Raw genomic sequence first — 14,576 nt, 5'->3', positions numbered from 1 at the left:
TGTGAGCCACCATGTGGTTGCTGGGATTTGAACTCTGGACCTTCGGAAGAGCAGTCGGGTGCTCTTACCCACTGAGCCATCTCACCAGCCCCCACTTCTGTTTTTCAAAGTGGAAGAATGGCAATAAGGATATGGTGATCTCACTATAGGAACCATCTTTTTATATTAATAAAAAGAAACTCTGTTTTGAAAACACACTACAGTATACACATTTTGTTAAATGCTGTACTGGTGCATGTCATTAAATGTTCCAGCACTAAGGAAATGGATGCAAGTTCAAGGTCAGCCTGGGCCATAGGAAACTGTCTCCAAAAAAAAAAAAAAAAAAAACCAAAACAAACAGCCTGTAGGACTTAAAATGTCCTTACACATTGTACAATAATGGCCAAGACACAAACTTTTCATAAGCTTAAATTTTTCATGTATAAATGGAATAAGGATAATATTAGTGACTTGTATACCCTAAGACTGCTACAAGGTTAAAATTAGAAAAACTGCCATAAAACACAAACATTGTGTCTGCCAAGAACTCAAATCAGTACGTGCTAAACACTTTTAATAACAGGACTCCCAGAGATAGGTGACTACCAATGAAACCGACTAATTTCCATCTCTGCAAAATTCAAACCTTAGACAGGAAAGGGCATTTGCAATAGAAAAAGAGAGAAAACATAAGTGATGACACCCTTTCTGTCCTCCCTATGAATCAAAGCTGTTTTATGATAGGTCTAAGATTGAGATGGGAAGCTGACTTCAAATATCAGGTCACTTAATTAAAATTGAATTATTAAGTACTTGGACTTTTTACTTTAGGAGAAGTGTCTGAAATTTTGTGTAGATGCAGGCAGAAAAAGACCAACCTTAGAACAAACAAAATCAACTAATGTAGCTTCTTCTTCACCTATGTATTCGATGATTTTCTTATTGATCCATGGCCGGATTCTTCGTTCCATCAGTATCTGCAAAACAAAGCCTAGTTGAAGAACTAATGAATGAATTGAACTTTTCTATTATACTTATACAAAATCCATTCAAGAGTCAAGTGTCGGGGCACAGACTTTCAATCCAGCACTCAAGAAAGACAGAGACCAGCAGATCTCTGTGAGCTCCAGTCCAGTTACATTTCGAGAAACAGAATTACCAAGATACAGAATTCTATGCCTATGATATACCCAGAAAACTATACTCTACCAAAGAGCCATTTGAATTTCCATGGTTTTGCTACTCTATTTACTACATAAAGAAAGATGAACCAACCAAGATATCCATCAACAGATGAATGGATAATAAAAATAAGGTACATATTTAAAAACTGTATAAAGAAAAATAAAATCATGAAACTTGCAGGAAAATGAATGAACTTAGCAATGTAACATTAAGTGTGGTCACACAAATTCAGAAAAAAAAAAAAATCACATTTTCTTTTCCATATGTCACTTAGCTTATTGTGTGTGTAAAGACTATTAAGTTGTACAGTGCAGGGAACATTTAACAAGAAAAGATTTTAAAAGGCAGTATTAGATAATGAAGGACAGAATGCAGGAAAAAGAATATGTACATTGTGAAAGAGTATCTAAAGCCAATAATTTTTCAAATCTCAACTGCATAGTGTTTTTTATTATTCTGTGTGTGATGAATAAGCACATCTTATTTGCTATTGCTAAAAATCAAACAAGGCTGTATGTTACACTGAAAACCCAGACATTTGACAGGCAGTAAGCTACTCACAGAATCCACAATAGACCAATCCAAAGGATAAGCAAAGAGCTCAGGTTTGGCTGTGGGAATTTTCTCAATGAGACTCTTAATGTGTTTGCGCTTTTCTTCGGTGTTTACAGTGCCTTTGGTGGCATTTTTATCATCTTCGCCATAATCCAGGGGAACAAGTTTCCTTTTTCGGGGCACATCATCACTGTCTTCATCCTCGAATTTGTTAAAGACACTATCTACAGGTAGTTTCTTTCTCTTCACTGAATTAGGTTGGCCAGGACTATTGGAAGCACCTATAGTTAAAAACACTATCTTAGTATGAAAACATCATTTTCAAATGCTAAATCTGACAACCCACCATCCCTCAAAAGGTGCAAACATATTTCCACAATTCTCTGACAAAGATCCCAACTGTTTAAAAAAAAAAAAGTAGTAACTCTCTACTCACAAGTGCTAGAAAATTTAACTTTTCACTTCTTCTCAGAACTGGAGGCAGCTGGAGATATAGGAGCACTAGTAGAACTATGAAAACAATCGTGAGCTAGAAAGGCATTGTTGAATACTTTGCTATCTATCTACCATGGAACTAGGTATGTATACGTATTCTTTTGTCCTTACAATGGAACTTATTGGGTGGGACATGGGAGGAAAGGAAAAGAAAGGGCAATGCTGACATACCCAATTTAAGGCTTAGTCCTATTTTTGGCCTATGCTCCTCAGGCTGCTGCTGATCTGGTGAGTTTTCATGAGGAATAATAATACCGCAAGGAGACTCATCCCCAGGAGTGTTGGGGGTCGCGTTGCCACTGGCAGAGGACACAGATGGGGCAGAGCTGATGGGTCTCAAAGTTGGCTTGAGACAAGGCTTTTGCTCTGGTTCTTCCTCCTCTTCCACAGGCTCCTCTCGTTTTTCTTCTTTTTCTTGCTTTTCTTCTTCTTCTTCCTCTGATTCTGGTTCTTGCTTTATTTGAGGTTGCCTGCGCCTCTCAGCCTCTTGTTCCATCTGCAACCAAAAAACACTACTTGGTTAACTTTAGAAAAGACTGTAATTCTACTGTAATTCTTCCCTTTGCTTTGTATATTTTGGGTTTTTGTTTTGTCTTGTTTTGTTTGTTTCTTTTTGAGACAGGGTCTCTCTGTGTAGCCCTTGGTGTCCTGGAATTTACTCTGAAGACCAGGCTGGCTCTGAACTCAGGGATTCACCTACCTCTGCCTCCTGAATGCTAGGATTAAATTAATGGCATTCCACGTCACTGCTGAGCTTGCTACTTATGTAAATAGTTGACTAAATTGACCAGTGGGATCAATCCTACCTCCTCAACTCTAAATAAAATGAAGAACTAAGCACTAGGAATAAGGGAGGTGGTTCAAAGAAGCATTGGTTGCTCCGCCAAAGGACTTGAATCCACACAGCTACAGCTGACTCTAACTCATATCCCAAGGGATTCAACACCCAGTCAGCAATAACAAAAAAGAACACGAAAAGACATGGCTTATTTTTGTTGAGGCATGTATCATATAAAAACATGAAAACTTCATAGAAGACAGAAGTACTGAAATGACAGTTATTAAATGCAAAAATAAGAGCACTGTACACTCTATTCTGTTATACATGACAAGCTATTGGGTTGAATAGACAGCTCAGTGATAAAGAGCATTTGCGACTCTTGAAGAGAACCGAGGTTCAGTTCCCAGACCATCTGTCTCCCAGTTTCAGAAGATCTGACCTTTGAGGGCCAAGAACAACTGTGTTACATATATTTACAAGTAAGCAAACTCATAACCATAAAAAAAATAATAAAAAGAAATAACAATTTTTTAAAAATGACATTAGAAAATGAAAACATCTTTTAATAAGGAAATATTTCAAACGACAGTTACTACAAATCAGGTATCATTGTAAATACAGCTTTCTGTCTAAATTATATGAAATGATGGTCACCAATAATGACAGACTTATTTGATGATGGGAGGTATGGATTCAAGGTGCTGGGAAATACCTCAGTTGGTTAAATGACAGCTATGCAAACCTGAGGACATACATTTGATTTCTAATACCTACTACACTCAACAGAGCAAATGTTCAAGTAATGACAACTGGAGCAATGTAGTGACAGGCAAATCCCTAGCCAGATTCTGTCTCAAGTAAACCACAGTGAACTGCTTCTATGGACTACACTAATACCTGAGACTTACTTCCGGCTTGTACATATGTACCACCACTAAAGTATTCCCTGAACAAACATATACAAAGTTCTGAGCTCATTTAAGACTGATAATTTCTGTACTAAACTTAACAAATACTAACGATCTTCCAAATAACAGCATTATCAAGTCCAAAAGCGCATATGGTATAATTCCTTTATCTACAAACTAAAATATATCATAGGTGACTGATAGATGATAAAGTAAATTAAAACTAAACAATTTCAGATGTTAAAATAACTCACCCTCTGGAGCTCTGCATCTGGATCTGGATGCCCTTCTGCCAGTAAGCGCTGCCTGATTTCCTCAAGCTCTTCCTTCTCTCTCTTCCTGTCTCGTTCATCAGCTTCCATTTCTTTTTCCCTATCACGCAATCGTTTCTGAAGAGCACTACCCCTGTAAAGTTAATAGGATGCATTTAATGGTCAGATCATTGCTTAGAACACAAACTGTCCACGATACAGAATTTCCTCAACACTAGAAATCAAGTAAGTGAATGCTAAGACTCAGGTAAACATCCAGGACAGTGTGCTGTTGACATTAATGTGTTACAAGTAAGCACAGAGGTGTTATTTTATTCTGAAAAATCACACTATGTGTCTAAAAGCCCAAAGATAACTTTCAAGGGGAAGACAGTTGTTTTGTGTCTATTCCAAACTGAAGACTCAACACCTAATTTGTATTTTTTTCAGATGTAAAGTATGAAAGACTATACACAAATTGCTAATTGGCTTTCGGGGATAAAGGTATAACTCAGACAATACAGAATGAATGCTTAACATTGTTTGAGGTTGACTGTCCTACCAAAACAACTGACTATGATGTGCATGACTTTAATCCCTGCAGTCAAGAGACAACAGCAAGCCTGAACTATACACTGAAACAGATCATCCAGTACAATAAAGATAAAGTGACTCAATTCCTAAGTTTACATGTCCTTATCAATATGGGGATGGTAGGTGCAAATCAGATGGAACACTTATGAAAACACTGAAGACAAATTCCTGAGCAATCTAAATAGTTAAAAGGTGTGACTGCCTATAAAATGACACTCTATCATGGGCTCCCCTCTAAAGACACTTGAAACTACTGATTCGAATAGCTAAACACACCAGATAGTCTCACATTCACAAACAGCCCATCTGTGCATGCTTACTTACCTGTAGTACTTCGGGTCATCTCTATCATCATCATAATCCTCTAGGAATTCTTTTAGTCGCTTAGCCTCTTTAGCCTTTGCAAAAATGAAGGACAACATATATAAACCTCAGGCAAGAGTCAGATTACTTCCTTCCCCTTTCTTAAGAAAATACTTTTCTCCATATTCATAGAACATACAATACTTCTCATTACTTAATATATGAATCGGGCATCAGATAAAACTTTTAAACAGCCAGGCACAGTGGCGCACGCCTTTGATCCCAGTACTCGGGAGGCAGAGGCAGGCAAATTTCTGAGTTCGAGGCCAGCCTGGTCTACAAAGTGAGTTCCAGGACAGCCAGGGATATACAGAGAAACCCTGTCTCAAAAAACCAAAACAAAAAAACCCCACAAAACTTTTAAACAAGTCAGCTTTAGGACATAACTGAGACATGAAAAACACATATACAATATGCTGAACAAAAACTCCTTAATAAATTCCCAAAATACATTCTTTCAATAAAAATGACATACATTAGGAAATAAAACAATGTTACCTTATTAAATAGTAGACAAAAGCGATTAATTTTCATTTGAGATTGTGTTAAATTTAAGTAATATACAGGATTTTAGATTTAAATCATGTTTATATATTATAAAGGTAAAGCTGCCATTTGTGAAAAACATCTTCTCTATCCAGAACTTTATCTACTTTACATTAATAGTTAGTAAACCTGGAAGCTAATCTAATAGTTAGATCAACCTGGTATATTTTAAAGCTCTGTATATTTTTTTATGGCCTATATCTAAACACTTTAAATCCTATCCATATGTAAAGCAGATAATAGTTACTGACTTACAACCTTTTAACACTTTTCAGCTCGCTCAATATAAAGACTTGTCACAGACATCCAAAGGAACCATCTATCTATTCCTCAGTAATTGCTCACAAAAGCACGACAAATATTCTCATGCAATACTTCCAAAACAGTGTGAATGTAACTCTAACATATCGTAGAGTCACCTACTTCTTTACACTAACTGCCTTATAAGCTTGTAGTGTTCATGTTTCAAAATTATGATCAATCACTTTTCTATGGCCCATCCTAAGGCACTAAGCCTGGATATGATAAGGACTCAAATAAATGAAAGGTTTGTTGAGTATTCTATGTATCAATGTTAATATCAAAGTATAGGTATACAGGTCAGGCTATGTACACACTAACCCCGATGCATTTATTACTCTGGGAAACTTTAACTTGTAATGAACATATCAGTTACTTAAACATGAGAAAATGCTTATGTAACTGGAATTTCCAAAAGATCACAATTATTTTTGTAACTACTTCTTACTGGACAAAGGAGGTGAATGTCTTTAATCCTAGTACTTCGGAGTTCAAAGCTAGCCTGGTCTACAGAATGACTTCTAGAAAGCCAGAGCACTACAGAGAAACCCTGCCTCCATATGTAGAAAGGTTTCAGATTAGCTCACAGGAACCACAACATTGTCTAACTCTAAACTTAATTCTCTAGTATTCTCTTCCCATTTTCTCATGAAGGAAAAAAATTAAACTACAAAATAAATGCTTTCACCCTACATTAATTTATTCAAATAAAATCATTTTAAACAATTCTATTGAGAAGGATCTATGATTCAGAGAACACATACTTTCTTGTTATATGTACTAGATAATGTACCCTCTATTTATTTCTAAACATTCCTAATGTTTCACTTTGTTCTCATCTTGAAGAAGTGTTTTGAATGGATAATCTAGAAACTAAAGACAAAATAAAATTTGCATTCTCACAAAGACACAACACACTTTATTTCTGTTTTCTTGAGACAGGGTCTCTCTATGTCAGGCTGGCCTGGAACTCAGAGCTGTACCTGCTTTTTCTGCTGGGACTGCTGGGATTAAAGGCAGGAGTCACACACAGCACTCTACAGAAGACAAGGAACATACTTTTTTTTTTTTTTTGGTTTTTCGAGACAGGGTTTCTCTGTGTAGCCCTGGTTGTCCTGGCACTCACTTTGTAGACCAGGCTGACCTTGAACTCAGAAATCTGCTTGCCTCTGCCTCTGACTGCTGGGATTAAAGGCATTCGCCACCACGCCTGGCTTGGAGCATACTATTGAAGCAATTTTTATCACTATACTTAAAAACTGTGCCAACTGGTTCACGCTAACAGTTATCAGTATATAAATGAAACACAAATATAATTTTGTGACTTTATGAAGAGAATACCGTAGCATAAAAAAACTGCATGATAAGAGTTAAATATACTACTGCTTACAACAAAACTGTCAAGAACTGGGGAAAAGAAAATGTCTCAGCAGTACAGAGCTGCTCTTCCAGAGGACCCAGGTTCACTTCCTAGCTCCTATATGGCAGTTCACAACTGTCTCTAATTCCAGTTCCAGAGGATCTGCCTCCCACACACACAAATAAATGCAGTCGAAGCCAGGTGGCATACGCCTTTAATCCCAGCACTTGGAAGACAGAGGCAGGCAGATTTCTGAGTTCGAGGCCAGCCTGGCCTACAAAGTGAGTTCCAGGACAGTCAGGGCTACACAGAAAAACCAAAACCAAAACAACAAACAACAACAACAACAAAAACCCCACCAACAACAAAAAACAAAAACAAAATAAATGCAGTCAATACACCAAGCATATAAAGTAAAAATGAATAAATCTTAAAAACAAAAACAAAACAAGGCCTAATGGTGGGTGGATGCCTTGAATCTCACTGGGTCGTATAGACAAGAAGATCCTTATGAGCTCAAGCTATGCCTGGTCTACCGAGTTCCAGGAGTTACACACACAAAAAAAAACCCTGTCTCAAAAGACCCAAAGACTGAAAAATAAAAATACAATTGCTCCCCACAAAAGAACGACTTTCAACAAACCACACAACTACACTGCCTAATTCAACAAATTTCCATAGCTATTTTAAAGAAAAACTTTATGGCATTTTATTTACTTGTGTTACAGATATCACAAGTCAAGATACAACTTGAGGGTGTCATTTTCTCTCTCTCAGATTGGTTGGCTCAACTCACCTGCAGGAAACTCACCTGGCTCAACAAGTTTTCAGAATCTTAACCAAATGATGTCACGTTCATTCTAAGTTAACTTACTAGGGTGGATTTGTTCCACGCATACATTCATTAGTGGGCAGCAAGTATTTGAAAAGTAGGAAGAAATATATACTGAGTCTATCTCCAAATTATATGGAATAAGCAATCCAGGCCATTGCTAGGAGTTCAAGACTAGCCTGATATACATTGGTGATTCCAAAACAGTCTGAGCTAAGTAGAGAGTCCACCTCAAAACAAACAAACAAACAAACACAAAACCAAAACCAATTACCTGAGAAACTGACAAATTTCATTTGTAAGGATTTGTTTGACAGTAAATCTGAATGTTTCTGAATTGACAATACACTTTTTTAAACCTAAAATCTCACCATTTCTCTTCTTCTTTCTTCTTCTCTTTCTGCCTCCTTCTCATATTCCCTAGTTTTCTTTCGTTCTCTGATTTCCCAATTCTTAAGGCGCTAAAAAAAAGTTTCAGAAATTTAAACTTTAACAAAGGATTCTGTAAAACATGCCTCACCATCCTAAGTAAACTAACTATGCTTTTCAGAAAGAGCATTTCCTCAGTTTACCTCTTGATAAGCAGCCTCTTTCTCTCGCAGTTTTCGTTCAAGTTTTCTTCGTTCATATGCATCTTCTTCATCCTCTTCTCTGTCTCTTTTCTTGTCTTTCTCTCTTTCCCGTTCCCGTTCTCTCTCCCGTTCTCTCTCTCGCTCTCGTTCTCGTTCCCGTTCTCGTTCTCTCTCTCTTTCCCGCTCCCGTTCCCTTTCACGATCTCTGCTTTTTTCTCTATGGAAATAGAACATTAAATATATCATATATTTTATAGCATTCTATCATTTTTCTTTAGGAATCACAGGAAACTATAACATGTATGATAAATCAATAAGCAAAGAGTCAAAACTTAGTGTTAATTTATCTATACTCAAGGGGATATAGACTAGGGAGTCAAAAGTAAAGTTCAAATAAGGCATTTTTTCTAAAATGAATAGGGCCCTGCATTTTTATCCCAATGTAGGAATTAAACAAAAAGCCACAGACTTTGATTCTAACTAAACCATCCTAAGTAAGCTAACTATGCTTTTCAGAAAGAGCATTTCCTCAGTTTACCTCTTGATAAGCAGCCTCTAAAGTTCTAAATTGCATTCTGAAGTCAATGCTAGCAATTATACACATTACAAAAAATAAAACATAAAACCGAATGTAAGATTACATAAAAGACTGGAAAATTACTAACTGTGCCTAATCATAGACTGAAATACACAATTTTGTGCAAAAAAATATTGCCAGGCATGGTGGTAAACAATTCTAATCCCAAATGTTTGGGAAGCAATGGCAAGCTGACCTCTGTGCATTTGAGATCATCCTGGTCTTCTACAGTCTATAGAGAGGTCCTGCCTTTAAAAAAAAAAGGATGAGAGCATACTGCTCTTTCCCAAATGAAATATAAAAGACTAATAAAACATGTTAAAAAGACATTCTAAGAGCCGGGTGTGGTGGCGCACGCCTTTAATCCCAGCACTTGGGAGGCAGAGGCAGGCGGATTTCTAAATTCAAGGCCAGCCTGGTCTACAGAGTGAGTTCCAGGACAGCCAGGGCTACACAGAGAAACCCTGTCTCGAAAAACCAAAAGACATTCTGAGGTGACTTGAGAAAATAGCTTATCAGCACTGCCTGCTCTTCCAGAGGACCCAGGTTCAAGTCTCCTTACCTACATGGCAGCCCACAGCTGTCTATTAACTCCAATTCCATAGGATATTGAACCCTTACCCTTATATATGCAGGAAGAAAAAAAAAAATCAACACATAAAAATAAATAAATCTTTAGAGAGACAAAGGACAATCTATAACCAGGCATGAGTGGAGTGGTGCATGTCTTCCAGTTCAGTATTTGAGAGGGAAAATTTCAAGGCTATCTATCTATACACACAGGCACACGCACGCAGAGAGAGACAGACAGACACAGACAAAGAGAGAACAACGAGCAACAGCCTGGGAAACATAAGATTGCCACAGAAATTTTTGTTGTTGTTTGAAAAAGGTTACTTTACCTCACTATATACGAAGGAATGATTGTGGAAAAAAGAGAAATTTGGCATGCTATGTGTGTCAACAGCACTCAAAATTTCTGATACCAGCAATTTGTTCTTGACTTGTTATGCTCTTAGAAACTTTGCACTTCTAGGAAACACACACTAGATAATCCTTATAAATAAGAAATTTAAAAACAAAGAAATTAGAGGTAGCTCAACAAGAGCTACTACTGAGACTGAGGGAGTTCAAGGCCCACCTAGACTACGTAAAACCCAGACACCCCTCTTCCCCAAACACACATAAACAAGTTGAATATTTAATTTAGAGTAAAACAACACTACAAGTACTAGAGATTGTTCTGCAGTTAAGGATACTTACTCCTTGCAGAAGACCAGAGTTTCGTTACTGATACATCAGACCACCTACCACTGCCTATAATTTCAGATCCAGGGAATCCACCCCTTCTAGTCTCTAAGGGTACTCTATTTGCATGCATATAGACAAACAAATAAACAATTAAAAATAAATATTTAAGGAAAAAAATGCACGGGGCTGGAGAGATAGCTTGGTGGTTAAGAGCACCAACTTCTCTTCTAGAGGTCCTGAGTTCAATTCCCAGCAACCACATGGTGGCTCACAACTGTCTGTATTGGTGTCTGATACCATCTCCTGGTGTGTCTGAAGAGAGCAATGTGGTGTACTTAAATGCAATAAATAAATAAAAGAAAGGAAAATAAACCACAAATACACACAATGATAAATAAATCCATGCAGGTATATGGAGACAACATGCTAGGATATACATTTGTATTTGTTCATGTGTTGAGACAGGGTCTCAACTTGCTATGCTAGACACCAGGGTTCAAACTCATAGATGTTTCTGCCCCCAAAGTGCTGGGACTAAAGGTGTGCACCATCAGGCATGGCTTTGAAGGATAATTTTTAAAAAGGAATTGTTTGATTTCATAGAATGCCAAGTTCTCACCAAGGACTGTATCAGAAAGCGAGAAAGAGGGGAGATAATATATAGTAAGTATGTAATTCCATCAACATGGTGCAGGTATAATGATGGTTGCTTTTTTGTCAACATGACACAAATCTAGACATATCTAGGAATATTGAGAAAATGCCTCCATCAGATTACCAAATCTGCATACAGGGATTGTCATGACTAAAGACTAATGTGAGAGCCTGGCTTGGTGGCACACGCCTTTGATCCCAGCTCGAGGAGGGGCGAGGGGGGGGCACCACGGACCACAGCGCAGAGGCAGGCAGATTTCTGAGTTCCAGGCCAGCCTGGTCTACAGAGAAACCCTGTCTCAAAAAAATAAAAAACAAAAAACAAACAAACAAACAAACAAACAAAGACTGATGTGAGAGGACCCATCTCACTGTGGGATGGAAAGCACCATCCCTATATAAGACATTTGGCCAGTTTCTGCCTTACCAGACTACTGCTCTGGCTTCCTTGTATACAAAACTGTTATACAAAACACTACACTGAACTAAATTTGTTCATCCCCCAGATAGTTGTGTTTTATCTCATCAAGCTACATTTCAAGAAGTCCTGTATTTTCAAAGTTTTTATTGAATTTTCAACCACTCTTTCTTATTTTTGCTTATTATTACAAATAAATTACCACAAAATTTACAATAATATCTTCAAAAAAAGGTAAAATTACTACAAGTCAAGTCAAACAGATCGGCTCAGGGACACAGACAAACATATCCTTTGAAAAATACTGGTAGAATGTCTCAATGCAAATAGAAAAATAGCCTACCACTTTAAGGAAATAATGAAAACTGCCTGCCTTAATAAAACTGAAGGAGCAACTGGTTCCAGGCTCACACAAACTAGCCTCTGATAGAAAGTAACTACAGAAAAGGAATCACATTGTTTTTCTCACCACCTGAATCACCCCACCTCCTTCTACCCTCAGGACTAAAAATTAAAACCAGACATTTTTTTTGTTTTTGTTTTTCAACACAATGTTTCCACTAGGCTGTCTTGCAACTCAAGATTCCCCTGCTGGCTCTTGTGTACTGGGATTAAAGGTGTGTGCCACTATGCCCAGCACATTATTATTTTATTTACATGACTGATTTGCCTGCACGTGTGTATGTGCTCCAAGTATTAGATCTCCTGGAACTACAGTAGTGAGTCATTATATTGGTCCTGGATATTGATCCTACAAGATTTCATGCAAGTGCTCTTAACTACTAATGTCTCTCTCCAGTCCTATTATTGCTTTACAGATGAGGTCATTGTATATCTGGTTATCCTGGAACTTACTACCTAACCACTGGTTGTGAAATTATCCCTTTGCCTCAGCTCCATTTGTGGTGGTGGTGGTGGTGGCAAGAGCCTTTATTCCCAGCACTTAGAGGCAGAGAAAGGCATTATCTCTGTGGGAATGAGGCCAGACTGGTCTACAGAGGTACTAGGACAACCAAGGCTACATAGAAAGATCTTGTCTCAAAAAACAAAAACAAATATAAAATTGTTACTTTCATCAATAATGTTATTGTATGTACAATGTAACCTACAGAAAACTTTATCATTCCAATGCAAATAGTTCCAGAGGAAACCTTTTAATTTAATTACACTATCAGAAACAACTGTTTGTATGGAGTTTTACCTTGATCGACTCCGATCCTTGTTTCGGTCTGAGCTCCGTTCTCGATCTCGGTCCCGGTCTCTCTCTCGATCTCGGTCTCTCTCTTTTGTGCGGTCACGATCCCTATCCCGTTCTCGTTCCCGCTCCCGTTCTTTTTCCTTTTCTCGTTCACGTTCTCTTTCCCTTTCTCGTTCCCGTTCTCGCCTTTCTCGTTCCCTTTCACGTTCCCTCTCTCTTTCTCTCCGTTCTTTCTCAATTTCCTGTCTTTCTTTTTCTTTTTTGCCTTTCTCTTCTTCCAGTTTCTAGAAACCAACAAAAGTACTTTTAGAGTTAATTCTGTGCCTCCAGTATACAGACTTTCCCCGGCGCAATGCCCAATAATGCTTAGAAAAGCATCAAACCACCAGGATTTGAGGCTTTCTTTTTTTTTTTTTTTAAACAAATTAAAGAGAAACAATCACAAAGCTAAATTTCGTGCAAAACCAAATACTCTACACAAACCAGGAATCTCCAACCTTAGGTGGGGAAATCTGTTAGGAGAGGCAAGCTACTGACTAATATCCAAAAATAACCATCAACAATGTACTGATTCCTAGGAATTTCTAGAAAGACATTCAATTAAACTAAAGCTTAATTCTGCCCATTGTAAGTGTCTGTAAGTCAGTGGGAACAGTGAAAGTATTTATGATCCTAGACTTCTCACTATTGAAGGTGACTAGATGAGGGTTTTAAAGTAGAGGTGGAAGACAAGTCAAGATAACACACTCTTCTGCCCTCCAGGTTGCCCACCCTCCAAAAGAAACAGAAGCTGAATTTAGCCAAGATCTTTTGTTTTAAACTATGGAAATACTTATTCCTACCATTATAAGATGGATACTCCACCAAATACAGAAACTATGAAAACCACTCACTTCAAACAATGCATACATAATTAGTTATTTTAATTTACAATAGTTAAAGTAAAAGCAAAGTTATGCCCACCATTATGCCTGTAAAACAATAAAAGATATAATTACAGTGATAAATCCACCCTTGCAAGGATCTTGTATTAACTTACAGATGTTGTGCTAGGACATGGATCGCCAACACTGGATTAACCTTGCCTACAAGCTATGTTTCTGGGAGGAAGAGCAAGTACACGGTTCACAAGTAAACAGTTAGGCCAGTGTGTATCCTGAAAGATTACCAGTGTACCACAAGGTTTCTATACAAACTAACATGGGGAAAAAAGAAAGCACAACAAAAACCCAAACAAGTAAAACAAAAACAAAACACATTTATCCCTGTGAAGTTCTGTGTTTAATTTCACTGAAATTTAAACTGCAACAATAAAATGTGCATTTTTCTTTTTCTCAGTAACGTAAAGCATTTAAAACTTTAAAAAGCAGTCTTACCTGTTAAGATACTTTTTTTCTTGCTCACGGACCAAAGAACTGAGAGAGGATTATGAAAGAAAAGCTAGTGTGTAAGGCATCAATATATTCAGCTGCTGACCTAAGGTAGCATACAGGCAAAGCCAATACTGAATACATTGAAATTAGAAAGGAAAGATAGGAGACATGGAGAGCCAGAAACTGAAAGCTATTACAGGGGGAAAATCTAATTTCTGACACATTGCTAATGGAATTTAAAGTTTATATTTTAAAATGAATCTACACTACATAAAACTTACCTCAATATCATACACTTAAGAAATGTATTTCGGAGATAATATATACTTACAGATTTTTAATTTCTTTTGTACAAGTCAACTTTTTACTCCTGTTGTTTAA

At 37.4% G+C, this 14,576-nt stretch overlaps 1 protein-coding gene across 5 annotated transcripts in view; it reads right to left on the bottom strand.

Moving 5' to 3' along the window:
• Nucleotides 1-14,576, bottom strand: part of Rbm25 (RNA binding motif protein 25) — a 51,097-nt gene that overhangs the window by 6,229 nt on the left and 30,292 nt on the right. For all 5 annotated transcript variants that reach the window (XM_029484413.1, XM_021178592.2, XM_021178594.2 and 2 more), the window contains 8 exons: nt 12,826-13,106; nt 8,725-8,941; nt 8,524-8,613; nt 5,076-5,149; nt 4,161-4,311; nt 2,389-2,713; nt 1,729-2,003; nt 861-959 (listed from right to left, as the gene is read on the bottom strand). In XM_029484413.1, coding sequence (XP_029340273.1) covers nt 861-959; nt 1,729-2,003; nt 2,389-2,713; nt 4,161-4,311; nt 5,076-5,149; nt 8,524-8,613; nt 8,725-8,941; nt 12,826-13,106 — 1,512 coding nt within the window. The remainder of the gene's footprint in view (nt 1-860; nt 960-1,728; nt 2,004-2,388; nt 2,714-4,160; nt 4,312-5,075; nt 5,150-8,523; nt 8,614-8,724; nt 8,942-12,825; nt 13,107-14,576) is intronic.

The sequence above is a fragment of the Mus caroli genome, chromosome 12 (genome assembly GCF_900094665.2).
Source record: "Mus caroli chromosome 12, CAROLI_EIJ_v1.1, whole genome shotgun sequence".
In the NCBI taxonomy this organism is placed as follows: Eukaryota; Metazoa; Chordata; class Mammalia; order Rodentia; family Muridae; genus Mus; species Mus caroli.
The sequence above is the reverse complement of the archived record's forward strand: the minus strand, read 5'-3'. Positions and strand labels throughout refer to the sequence as shown.